This window comes from Natator depressus, chromosome 4 (assembly GCF_965152275.1).
Source record: "Natator depressus isolate rNatDep1 chromosome 4, rNatDep2.hap1, whole genome shotgun sequence".
Taxonomy (NCBI): Eukaryota; Metazoa; Chordata; order Testudines; family Cheloniidae; genus Natator; species Natator depressus.
In genome coordinates this window covers 10,423,512-10,445,751 of record NC_134237.1, presented here as the reverse complement: position 1 = coordinate 10,445,751, position 22,240 = coordinate 10,423,512, and the positions used below count along the sequence as shown (strand labels likewise).

Below are 22,240 nucleotides of genomic sequence, written 5' to 3'. Positions count from 1 at the left end.
GCAGAATTCATCATGATGGTACTTTTTACTTTACAGAGGAGGGTTAAGCACTATTTATACAATGCACCTTAGACTGGGAGATCCATAAAGACATTTGTGGCAGCTGTGTTAGAAAAAGCTGCACAGCTCCTTTTTGGAAGGAGATTAGAGGAATAAAAATACCAGGGGATACAAAAATATGAATTTTTCTGGACATAAAATGCAAACAAACTATTTACCCAACGTATCACACTGATCTCATATTGAGGTTACAAATGTGAAAGACATTACCCTGGGATGAACAAATCTGTAGTCAGTCTTCCCCAACTGGTGTCAACCGGCACCAGCAGATGCAGAAGAAATTGAGAAGAGCAGACCTCCTGCACAGAAGAACTTTACCCATGATGGCAACTTCAGAGTGAAACTGAACAGGATTTCATGGACAATTGAAATGATAAAGATACGTTCCTGTTTCATAGCCAGTACCACAATGGAAGTTCTTCTGTAAGAGAGAGCAACCCTACTTAGTTTCTTCTGCAGCTGCCAGCCTGACCCTGAAAGGAGAAAGAGAAGAGACACAGGAAGAAGAAAGGAGGGAGAACACACAGTTATCATAAAAAAGTTAACTAACTTTGGTAGCCTACCAAATTCTCAAGAGATTATGTAAACCACCAAAGTTTTGAAGTGAACTGCCATAATTTGCCTGTTAATAGCCTACTAGACTACCATGCTGTTGAGCCTTTGTTCACACTCTATTATCACTTATAAATGCAATAATAATTTAACAAAGTGTTTTCTTCTTAGCTTAGCATCTACATGATAATGCTCTAATGGTGAAATCCTCAACAGAGTTGCCATTGACTTAATTTGGGCCAGGATTTTACCCTACAGGTGCACATCTCTGGGATTTAGCAGGAGTATTAGTGCCAGTGGAATGTTGCAAGATATTTTTGTTACAGCTACACTACTTTTATTATATCTTGTCTTTTTAATGTAACTACTATATATACTGATTGTTTTCTTGCTATACGTCTATGTTAGTTGGTATTAAATAAAAATGTAAGCAATGTTTCACTCATAAATGAAGCAGAAGAAGAAAAACAGTGTTGTATTTTGCAGATTACATTCAAAGACACAAGACTCCAACCACTGCAATTTATGGAATTTTACTTTGCTAAAGCATACTGAAGGACCATAAAGACATTCATTCTCATGAGGTAAAAAGTGGGTTATGAGGAGGAGGATGGGGGCAATTTGGTTAAATACTCTATTTCCATAAAAGGAAAAAGTATATACAAAACAGTAACCTCCTAACACCCCTGCCCAAAATCCCCAACTGCTGCTACCACTCCATCCCCTTAGCTCACCAAAATACTATGAAAATTCTGAAGCTCTTGACCAGTAAATAACTGTGAATCTATAGATATTATTTTAACCAAACTTTTCCCCTTTGGTTAATATAAGATCTTCAAATGCTGAAGCAGTTTTGCATTTAACATATATATTAAGATTCTTTGACAAGTATTGGCTCATTGTATTGCATTAGTAATGAACTATTTAACTTTATACCAAGATTAGTAAATGCTCTTCACATGACTCTTTTTACAATCTTTCACAATTTTAGAATAATTTCAGTTTCAGAGCTAGTATCACTACAGCACTGGGTGATTCTTGAGAAGTAATACAAGTAAAGAGGACACAACATTTTTAGCAGAACAGTTATATTACAGAGTTTATCATTAAGCAAATGTATATGAGTTCAGTTTTATTATTATTACTGGTCATTAGTTAGAGTCTGAAAATTTGTTTTCTTTACCTCACTCATTAACCATTGTTTCTGCCTGAGTCCAATATCTAAGTGTTGCGTTTCATCCAAAATTTCTTCTAGAGTTAATGGATGTGTATCACCACGCTGGTGCCGCGTCTGATAAAATAAATATGATCTATTAGAGCTCTGCAGGTACTTCGTGAAAGTATGAACTCTACAGCAATTTATTAAGACTGGCAGCATGTTATGGCAATTCCCACCCCCCAGGATTTGCTGTTTTAATTGAAAATAAAAAAGTCATGATACACAGTATTTTAATAAATATTAATTCAAGGACTGGAATCTTCAAAATTTTGTTCTGGAAGCTTAGTAAGAAAATGAATGTATAATGTCTGTTACAATGAAAGACAGCACTTAAAATGAAAGCTGTTGACAGGAAATGAGTCAAATTATAAATTTAAGGATAGCTGACATTCCTAAACATATGGAAGAAAGTAGCCCTGAAAGAAATTTTTCATAAATGGTTCCTGAATCGTAGACCAGTTCTCATCTCTGGTTTATGTCAGCAGACTCTCAACCATCTTCTTTCTTTTAAACTGAGCAAACTTAAGTAGGAGTCACTGGATACAAACATGGATTCTTACAATGACAATTTTTGTATTAATGATGTTTTTGGCATTAAACAAGTAGTTCTGCGTGTCTGATAACAGTTCTTAATATTAGTGCTACAATGAAAGGACAGCTTATATTAATGTTGCTGAGATGACAAGTGGATAAATAAGTATAAACATTTCAGAAAAATTATACTTGAAATAAAATGACTCTACCTTCATATAATTCACTATCTTAGCAAGGACTCCAAACTTGTAGCCAGAGCCTCCTGAAAGGGCTTTCAAGTTAAATGACCCATTGCTGTGGTCTGCAAAAGAAGCAAAAGAACATGTTTTCAGAAACAGATTTTTAGTTTTGCACTCAACCCTGCTTCAATTATGCATCTCTTTTTGGTACTACAACCATAAATAAAAAGTAAACATAGTTCAGAAGTCAAGACCTGGGCCCTTTCAGATGTCTCTTTGTGAATGAAAATATGGTCCCTATGTAATTCCGCAAGTGCAGAAATGTTAAGATTTATGCTTTAAAGAGGAGGCAAGCAAAAATCAATACCAAAGGAGTAAATTTTAATTCCTAAGCTTAATACCTCATTTTTGACTTTTTGCTGAAACCAACTTTTAAACAACTATAATTGTATTCACTGAATGTCATCTGCAGGCAAGCTCAACATTCCCACCCACGTGACTGAATGGTACCTATATGCCCTGACATTGTGAGCCAGGAGTAGAAATTTTAATTTAAAATCGCAAGCAATATAATACCAATTAAAATGTATGCAAGATTATACGGCAAGTAAAGTGAGATTCAGTTTCATATCCTGCTCTGAAAATAGGTCCAGCTGAAATTTTATCAACAAACAAAAGTACTTTGCTGGATCAGGGAAAGAGTGCTCAAGACACTGCACGATCAAACCCATAATGTGGTATGGATCTGCAGTCTTTTTTTTTTTTTTTTTTTTGCTATCCCTCCAAGATAATGAAAATATTGTTTCAAAGAATTAACAAAGTTTAAATTTGTGAAAATATTGTTCTATACACATGCCCCAGTAATTGTATTAACTCAATATTAATTTCATAATGTAACATTTAAGCATAATTATTATCAAGGCATTAACAAAAGCCACAAGTTAATTACCACAGAGTCCCATTATTCATATTCACTGAGGGGACTTTTAGAATTGAAATGATCAAGGGGGAAACCCAACTTTCAATCCTTACCCAGGGGTGCTGGAACAGTTTTCATAGTGGGGGTGCTGAGAACCATTGAACCAAACTGTAAACCCTGTGTACAATGAAATCCACTTCAAGCCAGGGGGTGCAGCAGCACCCCCAGCACTCCTAGTTCCAGCACCTATGCCCTTCTCTATTCTGATGTGGCTTCTAACCCGAGCTTCTTCAACCTAAAATCAATCGCAGTAGCAAAGTCCAACAACTGTATCAGAATCAAATGGCATTGCTACTAGTTTCTATAGATGAAACAATCCCTCAGCATGCCTCTTCAGACTGATAGGTTTCAGCGTAGCAGCCGTGTTAGTCTGTATTCGCAAAAAGAAAAGGAGTACTTGTGGCACCTTAGAGACTAACAAATTTATTTAAGCATAAGCTTTCGTTTTTATTTTTATGCTCAAATAAATTTGTTAGTCTCTAAGGTGCCACAAGTACTCCTTTTCTTTTTTCTTCAGACTGATATTTGTTACCTTCTGGTAAACTAGAGCCAATATACTGCCTATACTTTGCAGATTTCCATTAAGTTTGGACACTGTGAAGCAAACTTCTGAACCATCTGAAAAAATGTTCCACCTTAGTTCATTAAGAATGAAATATATGAGCAATTTCCTGTTTATATGTAGCAGCTGCTAAGTGGCTAATATGAAAAAAATTAATCATAGAGATAATATGATTAATGACTTGGCTACTGGAGTGGAGAGTATGCTTATAAAATCTGTGGATGATACTGAGGTGAGAGAAGTTGCTTAGGGTTAGGGTTTAGAATTCAAAACTACTCTGACAAATTGGAGAATTGGTCTGAATTCAACAAGATGAAACTCAATAACAACCAGGGCAAAGTACTTCACGTAGGAAGGAAAAATCAAATACACTCTGACAAAACGGGTAATAACTAGCGAGATGGTAGTACTGCTGAAAAGGATCTGGACGACTTAGTGGATCACAATTTGAATGCGAGTCAACAATATGATGCAGTTGCGAAATCATTCTTGAGTGCACTAACAGGATTGTCACATATCAGACATGGGAGGTGATTGTCCCGTTCTACTTGGCACAGGTGAGGCCTCAACTGGAGTAATGCATCCAATTCTGGGGCACCACACTTTGAAAAAGATGGGGATAAACTGGAGAAAATATAGAGAAGAGCCACAAAAATGATAAAGGTTTAGAAAACCTGACCTATGTGGAAAGGTTAAAAAAACTGGGCATGTTTAGTCTTGAGAAAAGGCGACCAAGGGTAAATCTGATAACAGTCTTCAAATATGTTAAGGGCTGTTATAAAGAGGAAGGTGATTAATTATTCTCTTTGTCCACTGCAGGCAGGAGAAACAGTAATGGACTTAATGTGCAGCAAAGGAGATTTAGGTTAGATATTGGGAAAAACTTTCTAACTACAGGGGTAATTTAAGCTCTGGAATAGGCTTCCAAGGGAGATTGTGGAATCCCAGTCAGTGAATGTTTTTAAAAACAAGTTGGACCAACACCAATCTCTAACTATCAATACAAACTCTTAATAAGAAGAGATTAAATACTGTAAACTGGAGTGAAGGTGATGTCTTCATTCCCAGTGCAGAAGTCTGAAGAGACAGCTTGCTTTAAAAAGCTAATCTTTGCGAGTTTATTAAATTCTAGCGGGCTGGAGAGGCCAAGCGCACCAAGCACCTGAACTCTGGCCCTGGTTCTTGGTCTACAAGACACCTGCCCCCCCGCACTGCCGCCGTGAAGTTATTGTTTAAAACCTGTAAATGCTGTCTCTCACAGGGACCACCACCTAGATTTAGTCTGGTGTTTGCAGAACAGTTCTGCCATGCCTGAGCATGGCCAGAGGAGCTCCAAAGAAGAGATGCTGCAGTGGCAGATCTGGGTGGTTGAATCTACCGTGCTGCCAAATACTCAATCCAGGAGAGGAGCAGGAAAGATAAGTCGCTACTTTATGAAAATGAATAAAAATTAAAGTTATTAAATGAAACGTTTGGCAGAAACCACCACCAACCTGGTCCTTCGCCGGAGACAGAAAATCTGCTGGCCTGAGCTGAAGAACAGGGCTTAGTCCTGGAGGCCCCAACAACAAGACCAGACTGCCTCCAGATTCCGGGGGGGGGGGGGGAGGGGGAGGGGGAGGGGAAGAGCACTAACCCACCATCAGCGATGGATGAGAGAAGAACATATCCGCACCATGGCTTTGCTTTTTATTTCTTCCTTTCCCCGGATTCTTTGTCTGTATTTCTCCCTAGAATGTAAACTCTGTGGTCAAGGTTCATCCTATGGTCCCACAACTCCAGGAGCTCACAAACAAATGTGCATGCCCATTCTTATCTTGGACACAGACCAATTCTGACTTTTTACAATTAAACAGAGTTATTCCCCTTACTCAGGATAACTGCTTCATAGCTGTTCAGGGTAGCTCAATGGCTCTGCGATGACACATTGGTGCAGACATTCTTTGTCTATCATGGTGCCCCACCCCACAGCATGTGGGGAGCAAAGTGTCTTTGCCTCAGCCAGCCTCCTCTCCCTGGTGTTATAAATGGCCACTTTGGCCATGGCGAGGAGGAGGTTGAAGAGGTGGTCCCGCGACTTCATAGGGCCACAGATGGAGTGTGCATAAACAAACAGGCGTGGGGAAAAATGCAGCCAGAACCTCAACAAGAGGTTCTGGAGGAGCCGCAAGAGGGGCTGCAACATGGCGCACTGCAGATAGACATGCGACAGGGTCTCCCTCACACCGCAAAAAGGGCAGGTGTCGGAAAGAGGGTTGAACCACGCCAGGTACACACCCGTGCTCACGGCTCCATGAAGGAGCCACCAATTAATGTCCCCGGCGGGCTGTGGAACCAGGATGGAGTACAGGCTGGCCCACTGCGGTCCCTCACCCTCTGCAGCTGGTAGAAGGTCCCGCCACTTGGTGTCGGGGTGGGACACAAGGGTGGGGAAATGAAGAGTGTGGAGCACGACCGTGTAGAGATAGTCCTGTGGCGCGGTTCGGAAGTGAACCGGCTTCAAATTGCGCAGCCGGCTTGCGGTACAAAGGCATGGGGGCCGAGAGAGCTCACGGGGTAGGGGCCCGATGAAGAGATCCAGAGGGCCTGGGGTGAGGGGCGGGCAGGCGATACCCTCTCGCAGGACCCGCTCGAGGAAAAACCGACAAATGGGCAATAAGGCTGCCTCCACCTCCCGAAGTACGTGCCGGGGGGTACCAAAGGCGGAGAGCCCCAGGAGCCAGCCAAGCGCATAGGGATCCACCCAGTCCTCCCGGTCGCAGTCCAGGAGGTCTCCGATCTTGGTAAGTTCCAACAGGACCAACTTCTGGCGCACCGAGGGCGACTTCGCCACATGAAGATGAAGATGGTGTAGCAGGGGCTCCGCAAGGAGATCTGCCCCCTCGGTGGCCGCCACGGACCTGGTCGGAGGAGGGAAGTCCTGGTAGAAGACCGGCAGCTTGGAGAGGTCTTGCGGAAGACCTCTCGGATGGAGATAAAAGAGCTGCTGGTCATATCAGAGCCCTCAGAGGGAGCGGAGGAAGGTGTGCACCAGCGTGCTGCACGCCAAGCTACCTGCACCACAAAGGAGTCTCTGCATGGCCTGGAGGCGGAAGACATGGACCTGAGTGCACAGGCACACCAGGCCCTGTCCTCCCTCCTCCAGGGGAAGATGCAGAAACCACGCAGAGACCCAGTGCAGTCCTGGCCAAACGAACTCCAGAACCAGCTTCTGGAGCCAGGCCAGGAACCCCGGGGCTGGGCACAGGGTGTTGAGCCAGTGCCAGAGCATGGACAGGACTAGCTGATTGAGCACCAATGCCTCCCCCGAAGGCAGAGGCACCGGAGCAGTCCTGCCCACCTCTGCAACTGCTCAACTACCCTGCCCTCCAAATTGTGCCAGTTCTCCAGCAGAGAAGGATGCGTGGCAGAAAGATAAAAGTCGAGATAGAGCAATGGACCCGTGCCCCACTGAATGGCCTGAAGCGCGGGTGGGAGGGCGCTCCGACCATCAGTCCAGAGCTCTTGACCCAGCTGACCCAGGCGGAGGCGGACACTGAGTACACAGCTTGGCAGGGCTCCACCCGCACCAGGTTGCCCAGGTCCTGGACCACTGCAGCAGAGTGGTCTTATTGGGTGCTGGGAGGTATATAAGCCCTAGGATGACCAAGGCCTTATTCCCTGTGGACTAGGGAAAGGTTACTTCAGGGTAATTGGAGCACCCAGAGCCAATTAAGGCCCCACCCAAGACCTAATTAAAAAACGCTGCTTCAGTCAGACAGAGAGAGGGAAGCAGAGCTGACTAGAGTTTGGAGGAGTATTGCTTTTAGCCAGAGGACCAGGGGAAGGGAAACCCTGCCCAAGCAGAGCAAAGGACTTAGGGACCCCACTGGCAAAAATGACTGAGGGAAACCCTACCCAAGGGGAGAGAGGGTAAGCAGCCCGCAAAACTGAAGGGGCTGGGACCCGGAGTAGGAGAGCAGACCTGGGTCCCTTCCCCACTCCTCTCTCTCTCCCCCACTGGGGCACTAGCGGAGCCCACAACACCCAAGAATAGGGGTAAGGGGCAGCACCCTTACCCACCACACCAAGAAAAAGTGCAGGACCCACCACAGTAGCGTCAGCCATTTGCCACAGTCCCCAGAAGATAAACAAACTAAAACGATTTCTACTTAAAAATTCATCAACCAACCAACACACGCAAAAAAATCAAGTAAAAGTCTCTCCATACGCACTATCCCATAAATTCATGGATTTTAAGGCTAGAAAGAACCACTATGTCAACCAAACCTGACTTCCCGCATAACACAGGCCAGAGAATTTCACCCAGTGATTCCTGAATATTAACAGGTTGAACCATACCACATCTTTTAGAAAGCTATCTAATCTTGATATAAAGACTCCAAGTTAACACTCACCAATTTAATATTTTAAATAACTAGTCAATAACCATTTCTAAACACTTCACATGGCTAGAGTTAAACACTACACATTTTGCGTGGAAGAAAAAGTCATCTGTGGGGTGGATGAGAATGTAGAAAAGTCAAACTTATAGTTATAGGTCGCAACAGGTATATGAGAACTTAAATAGCAATTTCCAGTCTTTCTTCCGGCTGGTCGCTGGTATATGCACTTAAGCAACCTTAAGTGATTTTTAACACAATCTTTGTTTGACAAAATATAAATTAATAAACCGATATGATTCTCTAAACACAGGGCACTTCAGAAAGGGAGATTCACCTCAGCTCCATCTGTAACCTACTGCTTTATAACAGTCCTTAATTCACTCCAGCAGAGCCCTTCCCAAACTCAAAAATAAGTCTTTAAGTGCTCCAAACAGGGTTAGACAACACACTGTTAAAAATGCTGTTGCCCTGTTTCCACCAATGCTTTGACTGATGATTGCACAAATGAAGCATAGGAATGGCCATTAGGAAAATTAGTAGCACAGACAAGGCCTACGTGTCTCTAATACCATTTCTGAGGGTTTGGTTTCCAACTGGGAATTCTATTGTTGGTGGATACTTTCTTATAAGCCATAGCACACATTAACAATCTGCAAAACACGTTTTCCCATAAGCAGAAAATGGAAACTTATTTTCTTACTAAAGTCAATCTGAACCCAGTTCTCAGCATCCACCCACTGAAAAGCAATGTTTCAAGTTGGGTATCCAAAAGTTAAGGCATCCAAAATCAACAGTTATTTTGAAAGTCTTGGTCAGGTTTTTTATTTTACCCCCTACTTAAGGTACCACAACAGAGTACAACTAGCACTGAGATATTCTGTGGATCCAGTCTAACACACTATTGTAGTCTAGGAAATGTATTTGAGACTTTTGCTAAGGACCAATCATTCACAGTAAGTAGGTAGTAGACTCAGAAAGTGGGTTATCACATAAGTGGCAGACTCAGAGAAAATGTGTTATATTCACTGTGTTTAAATTTAGCATGCCCTTGCTCCTTTAAAGGGAACTGTAAATTAAGTTTCAAAACTCAGTCTGCTAATACACCCACACTATCCATCGTGGCCTTTCTGAAGAGGCAGGAAGCATTTGGCACACTGCCAGTTATGTACTAATTTTATTTGCAAGTCACTTTATAAAAAGATTGTGAAACAAACTTTCAAAATGGTCAGTTTTAAAAAAAAAAGTGTTTACTTTTTTTTGTTTTTCATATATAATTTCCTTGACCCATTTGCTAATTATTCTAGAGACTTACCTTGAAAACAGGAGCTTTGCTAAGGTCTAACAAAAGCATAATACCCTAAAAATGAATGCCATGTCAAAAATTCATAAACAGATTGTCATATCATAGCTCCAAGATTATGACTTCACTGCAGATTAAGAAGAAGGACATGGACCAAAAGAGGAAGCTGAAGTAACAGAAAATGTAACACACACAACTAATTAAATAACTGTTTTATATATTATTTATTATATCATAGAGCTTACATAGTATAAATCCAGGTATAACAGAATAGACCCTCTCCCGAAACTTCAGTTGAGAAGTTGGAAAAAAAAGAAACAAAAGCAAGTCGCCTTTATTTTGTATCACTAAATTTTTTTTTTTAAATCCTCTCTATGAAGGAAATTTACCCAAGAAAAAAATCTTAATGGTTACAGACCTAAGAGATCAGTAAAACAAAATTAGACAGCACCTCTATCTCCACAACTGATAATTTATGGTTAAAAAAAAACACATTATGCAATGACTCTGTCCAAGAATTAAATCAAAGGCAGCAATGTTGTTTCCTATTAACCTGTTTAATCTACCGGACTGAGGCACACTTACAGTTTACTGTAAGTAAATATAATACTGAATAGAAACAGAAATCTGCAGGTATTAACATTTCAAATGTCATGCTCTGACTCACTGTCTTCCAGCTCAAAGCTAAATCATGTCAATAACAACCACTGTATCACTAACACACCTCACTGTTAATAAGATCACATTGTAAACGAATAAGATACGGGGTGAGCAGGTTGATCATCCTACACAAAACCATTTAAATTTATGAATGATTTACTCCGGGGGTAGTGGGTTTGATGCAAATGAGCATAAAGGAAGTTGTCAGCAGCATTATGCTCCGGCCAATAGTAGCAAAGCTCCATTTTAGCTGTGCCATAGCCTGCACTAAAAAAAATAGAGCAGACCAGCGCTCTTTCAGCATCTTTTCAGACAAGAGGTAGGTCTGTACCATTTTTTAAAATTGTCTTACATTTATATTGATTATTGAAAGAAAATATATCTTTAGCTTAGAAAAGAAGTCTATATAAAGCCTTTCTCCTATAAAAGCCAGCATGAATTTTCTTTGTGTTAAGCAGGATTTTACTTTGCTACAATCCTTAATCTGCTACTATCAGACAAGCACTATTACCATCTGTGCATTAATGGAAAATTGATGACCACTCCATCTTATAAGAAACCCAACACACCCAAGCCAATGCGCAGTAAACAAAATGTATTTGATGTTTACTAGCTAGTAGCTCATTTCTTGCAGCCTCACGTTCCATTTAGTTGATTCTGACTGTTTTAAAATAGATGCTAATACAAATCTTTTTATTAAAAAAAAAAAAGCTAATTCTGTAACAAAGAAAAAACAAAATTGTTAGAGGGTGTATTTTTCAAATATAAACAATAAAGCAATCACTAAATTGCTTAAGAATGAGATTGTATGCTGCTAGGCTAAAAATGTGTTCTAAAGAATTGGTTTGTTAGACTAGGACGAAAATCAACCTTATCACTTAACATATTCCTGGAGTAAATATAAGAGTGTTAATCCATCTGCATAATGCAGATAGACAGGTTAGAATCCATGAGAGATTTCTAGATACCATTATCCCAAAATGTGTGTCAGTTGTTTCTTATTTGAGACTTCCTCAGCACTGCATTAAAATGAGTCATTTTGCCACTGCTCCTCTGAATACAATTCTGAGTAAAGTTACATTATCACAGCATCCAAAGAATGATTTTTAAATTAAAACGTATTATAGAACTACATTAAATATTTAACTACTACTAGATTTTGTTCACGCACAATACCTGTAATGCATACTAATCAGACTGGCTCAGTGTAAATTTTAAATATTCCTACTGCAATTAGAATTAAAATGCAACTGTGTCGAACCCGAGTTTCTCCGATAGTTTTCAAAGATGTGCCTTTTCTTACTTTATCAGTGCTGCAGTTAATTTTGATGGATTAGCAATGAAGTCTTTAGTCTTGTATTTCACAATTACAACAGTGTTGGTAGATGACTCAACAGCTGTCTTGGCTTTAGTCAAGTCTGGGGGATTACAGTCACTAGTAGAGAGCCAACACTTCTAGAATATTATCAAAATCAGCCTACAGCTGGTAACTGGACCCCTGCCCCAACTTGGTTTATAAAATAGAATTATCTGAAATTCTCTCTTCAATGGAGGAAGTTAATTTTCCTAGCCACCATTTAACACAGGGGTGGGCAAACTAAGGCCCAGGGGCTGCATATGGCCCTTCAGACATTTTAATCTGGCCCTCGAATTCCTGACGGGGAGCGGGATTGGAGGCTTGCTCTGCACAGCTCCCGGAAGCAGCGGCACATCCCCTCTCCAGCTCCTACGTGTATGGGCAGCCAGGGGGCTCTGCATGCTGCCCCCGCCCCAAGCGCCGCCCCTGCAGTCCCCATTGGCCAGCAAACGGGGCCAATGGGAGCTTCAGGGGCAGCACCTGCAGATGGGGAAGCTCTCAGAGCCGCCTGGCCATGCCTCCGCATAGGAGCCAGATGGGGGATATGCCACTGCTTCCGGGAGCTGCTTGAGGTAAGCGCCACCCAGACCATCTCCCGCGCCCCAATCCTGATCCCCCTCCCACCCTCCAAACCCCTCGGTCCCACCCTCCTGCACCCCAGAGCCCGCACCCCCAGCCAGAGCCCTCACCCCCCGCACTGGTACCCCTGCCCCAGCCTGGAGCCCTCTCCTGAACTCCTCATTTCTGGCCCCACCCCAGAGCCCGCACCGCCAGCCAGATCCCTTCCCCCTCCCCAACCCCCAATTTAGTGAGCATTCATGGCCAGCCATACAATTTCCATACCCAGATGTGGCTCTCAGGCCAAAAAGTTTGCCCACCCCTGATTTAAGAAGTGCTAAGCACTATCTTCAAAACATCAGTTGTCATATCATATAACTAAATCACTAGCTATCAGATATCAAAGGGGTTAAAAATATTGTCTTACAACTCACGTTATTAGAGTTTAAAAATTAATTATAGCTAAGACACTACCCAAATCACGGGATGATCTTCAGATAATAGCAGCTGAGTTGTGGACAAGATATGGAGAATTGTGGAAAAATAATAATGACCTTTATTAATTGCAGTAATTTGGAAAAGCCACAGCAGACCTATTTGTTTAAGAAAAATTTTCTGGAACAATATAAACGCTCAACTATTATGCTATGCCTGTGAGAGAGAGAGAGAGATATACATAAAAATCACAGGCATAGCATAATAGCAGCAGTGCAGAAGTAAGGGTAGCAATACCATGCCCGTTACCCCCTACCAGCTCTACCCCCTACCATTTCCCTCCCTCCAATTTTTCTGCCCCTCTTCCCCCACAGCTTTGCACCCTGGGCGGCTGCCTCACTTACCCCCCCCCCCCACCCCCAGTTACAGCTCTGAACTCTTCAAGATCATTTAATATACTAATGGGGGAGGTGGGAGGGGGAGTGTGTGTTGCAAACCTCAAAATGTATGCAAAATTGTGGACTGTGCAAAGTAAGCTTATTTAAAACAAAATTGCGGTAGAAGCCTAATATTGTGGAATATGCAATATTGCGAAAGAAGTAGGACCTTAAATTATAGCTTATTTTAATCTCCCAGTTGACAGACTACATGCTGTTTCCTCCATTCTCTCAAACTAAAAATATGAAAGTTGTTAAAATAACAGAACCGTAAACCCCTGGGCACTGCTTACCCAAAAATGTACATACTGTGAGACTTAATCCCACACCCAGGTTTCCTTTACAGACTACAACAAAACAGAACTATTAAAGGATATTAGAGAATGAGTCTGTACCACTTCCATACTTCAGAGCAGAGGGAGGTTCTGTCCCTCAACTGTTAAGCCACTCATTTCCCTCCTCTTGTGCTCTACTTCTACTAAGGGCACCTTCTAGCTTGTGGGAGGACTAGGAGAAGAGACATTTGCCTCATCACAGAGGATACTATGCTTCCTGGAATGACTCCATCAGCAACAGAGTGAAACTGACAAGTAGTGCATTAATTTCACATTGATGTTTGGAAAGTACTACAGACAGCTGAGTTACAGTGATACAGTCTTCCTGTGCAGGACTGTCCCATAGGAGAATTTCAACAATGAGTGAAAGAAAGAGCAAAGGAAGGAAAGGAGAGGGGATAAAATGAGGAGAGGAAATGCAATATTCCCTCAATCCCAATTTAAATATAACCCCTCAAAGTTCCAATACACTGGACCCGATTCTGCAAGGCACACCCCCCAACTTCAGTGGGAGCTGGGGCACTGATCGCGATGCAGGATTGGCCTTTTGAGGATGCTATGAGAGGCATTCTGTGAATAGTGCTCTTCAGCCTCCGTGGATCCCAATCTGGCATCATTAGCTAAAACTACCACTGAAATTTATTGTCCACGCCACCCACCCTCCAAAAAAAGAAGAAAAAAAAAGGAAAAATGAAACAGCATTTTGAAGGCTTATTTTACCTAAGTTTTCTTTAAAATAATTTTCCAAAGAAATCTTCATCTAAATAATTATTTCAATTATAAAAAGGCAACAGCAAATTCCCACATTAAAACCTTTATTCATACTTGTATGTATTCCATTTCTTTATCCTTAGCTATGAGTTTAAAAAGGAATTCAATAAATTACCACAGTTCCCAAAACTAATTTTCTGTGGATGCACTCATCCTGACAGGCAAGCTCTGAGATAGGGCCTCATCAATGTCACAATTTCATTTTGGTTTTTATTCAGCCAAACAGAAGCACACAAACAACATGATGAACAGTATGTAAGAAATAGCAATGAAATGTAATACAACTTAAGCTAAGTTAACTGCATCTTGGCTGTTTCCTGTTTTATATTAAAAATGGCCCAACTTTATTATTGGTAAATTCATAGACAAACTGTTTAAAATAGGTAGCAATATGAAATTTGGGCTTTATCATTTTTCCTTTCAATTATCCATATATTTTGGTTTTCAACTTTGTAAACAAAACATTGATGCTTTCTTTACAATTAGTATTTTCTGGTCGTGTAGCATTTTGATTAAGTTAAATAAAAGGTAACCAGACAGACTTCTTAATAGCCTATGCCTTTATTCATTGTTTTATCTACAACACAAAATTCACTTTATCTTAAGATTTTTTGTAAGGAATTTCAACTTTTAAGTGAACAAAGTTGCCTCATGTCCAGTGTAATTATACGCAGTATAAAACATACATTTTTTACAAACTGAGCATCTTTCATTAATTAGCTATATAGCTCTGATTTTAATTAATGTTACATCATATCCCTCCTGCATGAGTATAACATGCAAGAGACTTCTAGCCTTTCTTACCTAACCTTCAGTCTTCCTGTACCAAGTTTGTGCAGCAACATTTACATATTAATTTACATACAAAAATATAAACTAAGAAAACTTTAAGGCTGCAGTCATGCTCTCGAGAGTTATAAAATACCAGAATGAAGGTTGCCTGTGAGATTTTAATTTGGCGCCGTTGTGCGTATTAGTTTAAAGAGAATTAAAACCACTTTAATTTTGAATGAGGGTGTTCGCTCGAGGGTTTAATGCAGTTTAACTAATCCACTTCAAATTCATACCTTTAGTTAATTCAGATTAATTTTCCTAGATGTCCCTGTGTAGACAAGCCCTTAACTACGGAGTCACTCCCGGTCCTCTATACTATGCAAAAACTATAATACTATATTAAGACTGATGTTTAAAACTGTTCAGAAGTCAGGAAATTCAGAGTTAAAGGTAATAAATGCTCTTTTTAAAAAGGAAAAATGCACATTCTTCCCTACTCTAGAAGTGATTGATATAATTAACTTGGGCATGAGCAGAACCAGAACTTTTCAACTCACTTTTACAAATATTTGTTGGACTGTAAAGGTAGCATATCGTGTTAATAACTGAAGTTTTTAAATAGTTTTTTTGGGTATTTAAAATACATATTTCAATTCATCTTAAAGATATCCAAAGCAGCCCTTAGCCTGCTCCTCTGCATGTAGGACTTAATTCATAGTACTCTAACAAGTACATTTGTCTTTCATATTCTAAGGTGAGAGATGACAGCAGAATAAAAACTGTGCTTTAATCTCTCTCCTCCTCTCCCTGCCCCATTGCATCATCTCTCTCAACTGAGCCCTCTCCCATTCTACCCTCAGGGGTGCTGGAAGAGATAGCCCCCCCAGTTTAAGAAAACACCAGGCCTCAAGGGGCTCCCTTTCCCATTTTAATTCAGCCGGCAGTCAGTCCTTCAACACAATGTTGCTCTAGGCTCAGTTCCAGAAGTTCACATATTCAAATCCTGCTGCCTCTCTAAACCAGCGAAAGCAGTTAGACCAATGCCAAGCAATGGCAGGGCCAGGTTTTGCACCTGGGGGAAAGGAGGTGATGGGTCATTGGTGATGGGGTGGAGAGTGAGCCCGCCACGCACCCACCTGGTGGGAGCAGCTACAGTCCTGCAGTGCCAGGCCTAGCTCCACATTCCAGGCGTTGTAACCTAACACACAGGGTCACAGTGCCACTGAGCTCCTGGGTGCTGAACACTATGAGAATTTGTTCCTTAATGTGTTAGGAAGCTTGCAAGTTAACCGAAAGACAATAACAGCGCTTAAAGATGAGATAAGAAAATTGTATTATAAACCAGGAGAGCAGCTGAAAGTTCAACCTTGTTTCTGGAAACTCATTCTCCAAGACAGTTACAATTTCTAAATGTACTGTAATTCCACTTAACCAAATTCAAATGATCCAGACAGCCTAGTTATCCAAAACGACACTGTGTTCCCCACGTAGCCCTGTTGGTTACATACCAACTGATTAACTAACATTAAGGCTGTGGGAACTGTGATGTAGAAGGATTTCAGAACAGTATGAGGAAAGGAGGGAGGGAAATGAAGGGAGGCAAAGAGGTGGGTGGAGGAGAGAAAAGGGGGAGGAAAGAAGACGGGAGAGGTGCTGCTTGAATGCTTCCCAGCGCCGACAGCCCTGGGCTCTGCAGGCACCAATACAAATACCAAGGGGAACGGCCAGCTCCCTCCCCTAACACTGAGGGTGCTGGGAAGCACTAAAGCAGCACTAAGAAGGCTCCTGTCTCCTGCAACTACTGCCCCTCTCCCTCTTTCTCTCTCTTCCACCCTCCTCTCTACCTCCCTCCTTTCCTCATCCTACCCAGAAATCCTGCAGCTTAACATAGCACTTCCATTTATCCAAACGTGCAGTTACCCAAAGGAATCAGATGGCCCCCAGACCATTCTGATAAATGGAATTGTAAACAAAGGAAGAAGTAGAAGAATGCCAAATGTTAATTATACCAGTCATTAGGATCCACACATCCAGTAACAGCATATGGGTCCCTTGTTTTGCTAGAAATGTCACATGTGCAGAGAGGGTTTTCAAACCATTAAAAAACTAAAACAATTAAGAGTAACAAATAGACCATGTTTCTAAAATCATCCCATGCAGATGGAAATAATCTCTGTAAGATTGCTTCTTTGCATTATCTTTGGAATAAGTGAGAGATGCTCCTTAACTTTATTGATACATGCTGCAATGTATTAGTTTTGCAATAAAATATATTTCAAAAAGTCATCACATAGTCAAGCTGTGCATTTTGAGCCAAAATATTTTTGACTTAAAGCAAAATAAAGAGCGAGATTAATGCAGCTTCACTTCAAAGAGTATGTATATGTCCAAAGCTCCCCAGTTCAAAAACTATTCACTGCTTGCCACAGGAAATTAGCTGTCATTCTGAAAGTAAACTCTTCCAACTAGGGAAAATAATTCAAGTTCCAACTTAGTTGGTAAAAGAAAAAACTGACATTTTAGAAGTTAAAAATGTCACCTTTGTTTCTCTGTTTGTTTTAGCCTATAGATCTGCTGCAGTGAGCACAATAAGAGGACTCTCCAAGCATGGCAACCTTCAACAGCAGTTACTGGAACGAGACTACGTCCCTTTACCAATACCTTGGTTTTCAAGTGCAAAAGATTTACCCTTTCCATGATAACTGGAACACTGCCTGCTTTATTATTCTGGTTATATTTATCTTTACTGTAGTTTCTCTGGTGGCGTTGGCTTTCCTTTACGAGTTGCTTGACTGTTGCTGCTGTGTGAAAAATAAAACCATGAAAGACCTAGCGAATGAATCCAACCCAGTTAGAACCATGATGGACAGCTTTAGAAAGAGAGAAACAGAAGTGGTGTAGTAATGATTGATCACTAGAACTCACAGAAGAACCAACAAACAAAATGAAGCCTCTTGCATCTTATGAGCAAGTCATGTGCTTTTTGGGCCTTAAAAATCATTGTTAGCAACAATTATTTCACTTCTGGATGTGAACTTGAATGGCTAGCAAAATCTTTATGTGGGAAGAAAGATTTTTGTTTTTAAATGAACTTTTGTCATCTATATTTGATTACTAGAGTAAATATTTGTTCATCTGAACAATTCACAATGTTGCTTAATTGGAGAAATACAGATCAATCTGATTGTCACCCTCACCCCTGCCATCTCATGTCTCCTCCTTGGTCTATAAGCTCTCCTTTTGGGGGAAGTCTGCACAAAATTTACCAAACAATGGCAGTCTTCTTAAAAACATGTTTATTAAAAAGAAAAAATGTCAGTAAAACAAAATGAATGGTTTTCATTACACATGGCATCTGAATATTTTGCAAAGCCCAGTGAGGTAGGCTCTCTTATTACACAAAAAAAGGAAAATGTTCATCCCCAGCAAACAATTACCTCTCTGACCACTTCCTGGAAGCACCTGACAGCTTCTCCCTGCAGCCCAGAGAACTCCCACCCTATCCCTCACCCAAACGGTTTATCAATTCCTAGGTGTTAGAATTTGTTATCACATCAGAGTGAGGTCACCTCAATATTTCCACAAAGGAGTGTTTAATCAAGAGTACTGTCTGGAGGCAAATGAGTATCTTTTCACCCCCCATACAAGAACATATCACCTAAGAGCTTCCCTCCCACATCCTCCTGTCTCCAAGTCCATAATTTCACAGATCATTCCTGATCTCCACCTCCCTCCCACACTCCTCACCAGTCAAGGGGATTGCCTTTTGAGATACAGATCCACTGTTCTTGGCTACAGACGTGAGAACACACCTTCATGCTGGATGTATCGAGTTTCTATATTAGGGCAAGCCTATATTACACAATTAAATTGACTTAAGTTACGTTGACGTACAGCCACCACAGTAATTAAATCTCTTTTGCCTGTCCACACCACATTCCTTGGGTCGGCAGTGTGCATCCTCACCAGGAGTGCTCACACCAATTTAACTATCGGTGTAGGGCACTGTGGGATGGCTTTTGAAAGGAAGGAACAGTCAATGTAAGCAACGCAGTGTCTACACTGATACTGCACTGACTTAACTACATTGACCTAAGCACTGTGCCTCTCGCATAGGTGCAGTTATTAACTCAGTGTAATGGGCGAGTTACATCGGTGGGAGCTTCATTTTAGTGTAGACGCTTACAGAGTTAGGTCGACATAAGATGCCTTAGGTCAACCTAACTCTGTAGTATAGATCAGGCCCCAGCTGTCCAGAGTTAGCATGATTTTGACTATTTTAGACTCGCTTATCAATCTTTCCTTGCCATGAAATACATATTATTGACGGATCCAATGCCTGTCTTGGGTAAAAGTGATCATGAAATGATAAGAGTTCATGATTCTAAGGAATGGTAGGAGAGAAAACAGCACAATAAAGATAATGGTTTTCAAGGAGGCAGACTTTAGCAAACTCAGGGAGTTGGTAAGATCCCATGGGAGGCAAGTTTAAGGGGAAACACAGTTCAAGAGAGTTGTCAGTATTTCAGGGACATTATTAAGGGCACAAGAGCAAACTATCCCACTGTGTAGGAAAGATGGAAAGCATGGCAAGACACCACGCTGACTTAACCTGGAGGTCTTCAATGATCTGAAACTCAAAAAAGAGCCCTACAAAAAGTGGAAACTCAGTCAAATTACAGAGGACGAATATAAACAATATAACACAAGTATTTAGGGACAAAATTAGAAAGACCAAGGCACAAAATGAGATTAAATGAGCTAGAGGCAAAGCGTAACAAGAAAACACTATACAAATACATTAGAAGCAAAAGGAAGACCAAGCACAGGGTAGCCCGTAACTCCATGAAGGGGGGATGTAGTGAGGTGGAGCAGCCTCTCTCCAAACTAGAGAGCCAGGGACCACTACACTCCCCCTGGTGGGCAGACCTAAAACCTCCCCACCCCTGGCATCGGAAGTCCCAGGGCAGGACAGAAAATATAAAAGCAGAGCCCCGGAGCTCAGTTGGGGTGGGACCATGGGAAGAAGCAGACATCTCTTCCCGGGAGTAGACATCTCTGCAGGATCCCGGACTAGCCCCCAAGTGGAGCCACGTCCTGCAGTTGGAGGAAATGGATGAGTATCCCAAGGAACTGTCAGATGAATGCCCCGAGGAGCTGTGGGGACTGCTGGCGGCCGAGAAGACATAAGAACGGCCATACTGGGTCAGACCAAAGATCCATCTAGCCCAGTAGCCTGTCTTCCAACAGTGGCCAATGCCAGGTGCCCCAGAAGGAATGAACAGAACTAGTAATCCATCCCCTGTCGCCCATTCCCAGCTTCTGGCAAACAGAGGCCAGGGACACCATCCCTGCCCATCCCAGCTATAGCCATTGATGGACTTATCCTCCGTGAATTTATCTAGTTCTTTTTTGAACGATGTTATAGCCTTGGCCTTCACAACATCCTCTGGCAAGGAGTTCCACAGGTTGACTGTGCATTGTGTGAAGAAATACTTTCTTTTGTTTGTTTTAAACCTGCTGCCTATTAATTTCATTTGGTGGCCCCTAGTTCTCGTGTTATGAGGAGGATTAAATAATACTTCCTTATTTACTTTCTCCACACTATCATATCCCCCCTCAGTCATCTCCTTTCCAAGATGAAAAGTCCCAGTCTTATTAATCTCTCCTCATACGGCAGCCGTTCCATACCCTTAATAATTTTTGTTGCCCTTTTCTGAACCGTTTTCAAGTCCAATATATCCTTTTTGAGATGGGATGACCACATCAGCACGCAGTATTCAAGATGCAGGCATACCATGGATTTATATAGAGGCAATATGATATTTTCTGTCTTATTATCTATCCCTTTCTTAATGATTCCCAACATTTTGTTCACTTTTTGACTGCTGCTGCGGACAAGAGGCAGAGGACACAGGACCTTTGGACTATGGAGCCCTACACCCAAACTGTGGTAGGAAGTAGTCCAGGGGAACCAGACCTTAGTCCGGTTCTGCTGCTTGAGAGTGAGTCAGCATGTTTTGGGAGGATTGCCACTATAAGGGCCCTGGGCTGGGACCAGGTGGAGTAGGATGGGACTGGGTTTTCCTACCACTGACCCCACCCCAGAGGTGGCAGCCAAACCCCCTCTTTTTGGCCAGAAGCCGTGGGCTTTGTTGTGGGCTCACCCCAGCCAGAAGGCCGTGGAGCCACAGACTGCTCTGCCGTGCCCAGAGCTCCCTTACAGATTGTTAATTCCTGTTTGCCCCAGCCAGACAGCTGCAGGCTAAAGACTGTTTGTGGCTCTGCCCCACCCAGAGGACCAGAGCTCTGCCCCCCTAGACTGTTTTGTTGCTGTCTGTCCCAGCCAGATGGCTGCGGGCTAAAGACTGTTTGTGGCTAGGCCAGGGGTGAAAGTAAAATTTCTCTCTTACCGGTATGTGGGGGGGGGGGGGCAGTTCCCCCCCCCACTCCACCCCCTGGAAGGGTCAGGGCCTTGGGCAGAAGGGGTGGGGCTGGGTGTCAGTGTCCCCCAGCCAAGACGCCTGGGGCTCCAGCGGCGATTAAAAGGGGCAGGGACTTTAAAACGCTGCCATGGCATCACTTTATGCACAGTCCTTTTGCCGCAGCAGCGCTTTAAAGGACCCTGCTTAAAGCGGTAATGTCACTGCCCCTTTTGCACCCTCCCTGTCGGCAGCCCTGCCAGTAGGGACCTGGCAGGGCCACCAAAGGAGGGCGCAAAAAGAGCAGTGACGTTAAAGTGCTGCCGTGGCAGCACTTTAACGTCAGTAGTACGGGCCGGTACAGGCAGCCACTTTTTACTGGTAAGTCGTACCAGCCCGTACCGCCTTACTTTCACCCCTTGATTCAGCCCTATCCAGAGAGCAGAGTTTCCCCTATAGACTGTGACTTGCTGTCTGTCTGTGGTGAGAAAACTTTGCTTTGAATTTAACATAGTTTGTTAAGTTAGGCACCAGTTGCATTTTAACTTTATTTTCTTGTAACCATTTCTGACTTTTATGCCTCATTACTTGTACTGAGTAAAAATCTCTCTCTTTGTAATTAATAAACTTGTTTTATTGTTTTACCTAATCCAGTGTGTTTAAATTGAAGTGTTTGGGACACTCCATTTGGCATGGCAAGTTGTCCAGCCATTATTTCTAT

The 22,240-nt window shown here is 42.1% G+C and overlaps 2 protein-coding genes across 3 annotated transcripts in view; one reads left to right on the top strand and one right to left on the bottom strand.

The window, feature by feature from the left end:
- Positions 1-22,240, bottom strand: part of GTF2E2 (general transcription factor IIE subunit 2) — a 61,107-nt gene that overhangs the window by 25,883 nt on the left and 12,984 nt on the right. The window contains exons 3-4 of the mRNA XM_074950383.1: positions 2,575-2,666; positions 1,796-1,903 (exon numbers count right to left, since the gene is read on the bottom strand). Coding sequence (XP_074806484.1) covers positions 1,796-1,903; positions 2,575-2,666 — 200 coding nt within the window. The remainder of the gene's footprint in view (positions 1-1,795; positions 1,904-2,574; positions 2,667-22,240) is intronic.
- Positions 10,609-20,269, top strand: SMIM18 (small integral membrane protein 18). 2 transcript variants are annotated; one of them, XM_074949912.1, is made up of 2 exons: positions 10,609-10,749; positions 17,660-20,269. In XM_074949912.1, the coding sequence occupies exon 2, from the start codon at positions 17,705-17,707 to the stop codon at positions 17,996-17,998; it is 294 nt and encodes a 97-aa protein (XP_074806013.1). In that variant the 5' UTR covers positions 10,609-10,749; positions 17,660-17,704; the 3' UTR covers positions 17,999-20,269. The 2 variants fall into 2 exon arrangements, with proteins under 2 accessions (XP_074806013.1, XP_074806014.1); XM_074949913.1 differs by having other exon boundaries at positions 10,648-10,753.

Bases quoted from the DNA above. Each gene is read 5' to 3' on its own strand.
- SMIM18 (XM_074949912.1), top strand. From the start codon at position 17,705: ATGGCAACCTTCAACAGCAGTTACTGGAACGAGACTACGTCCCTTTAC.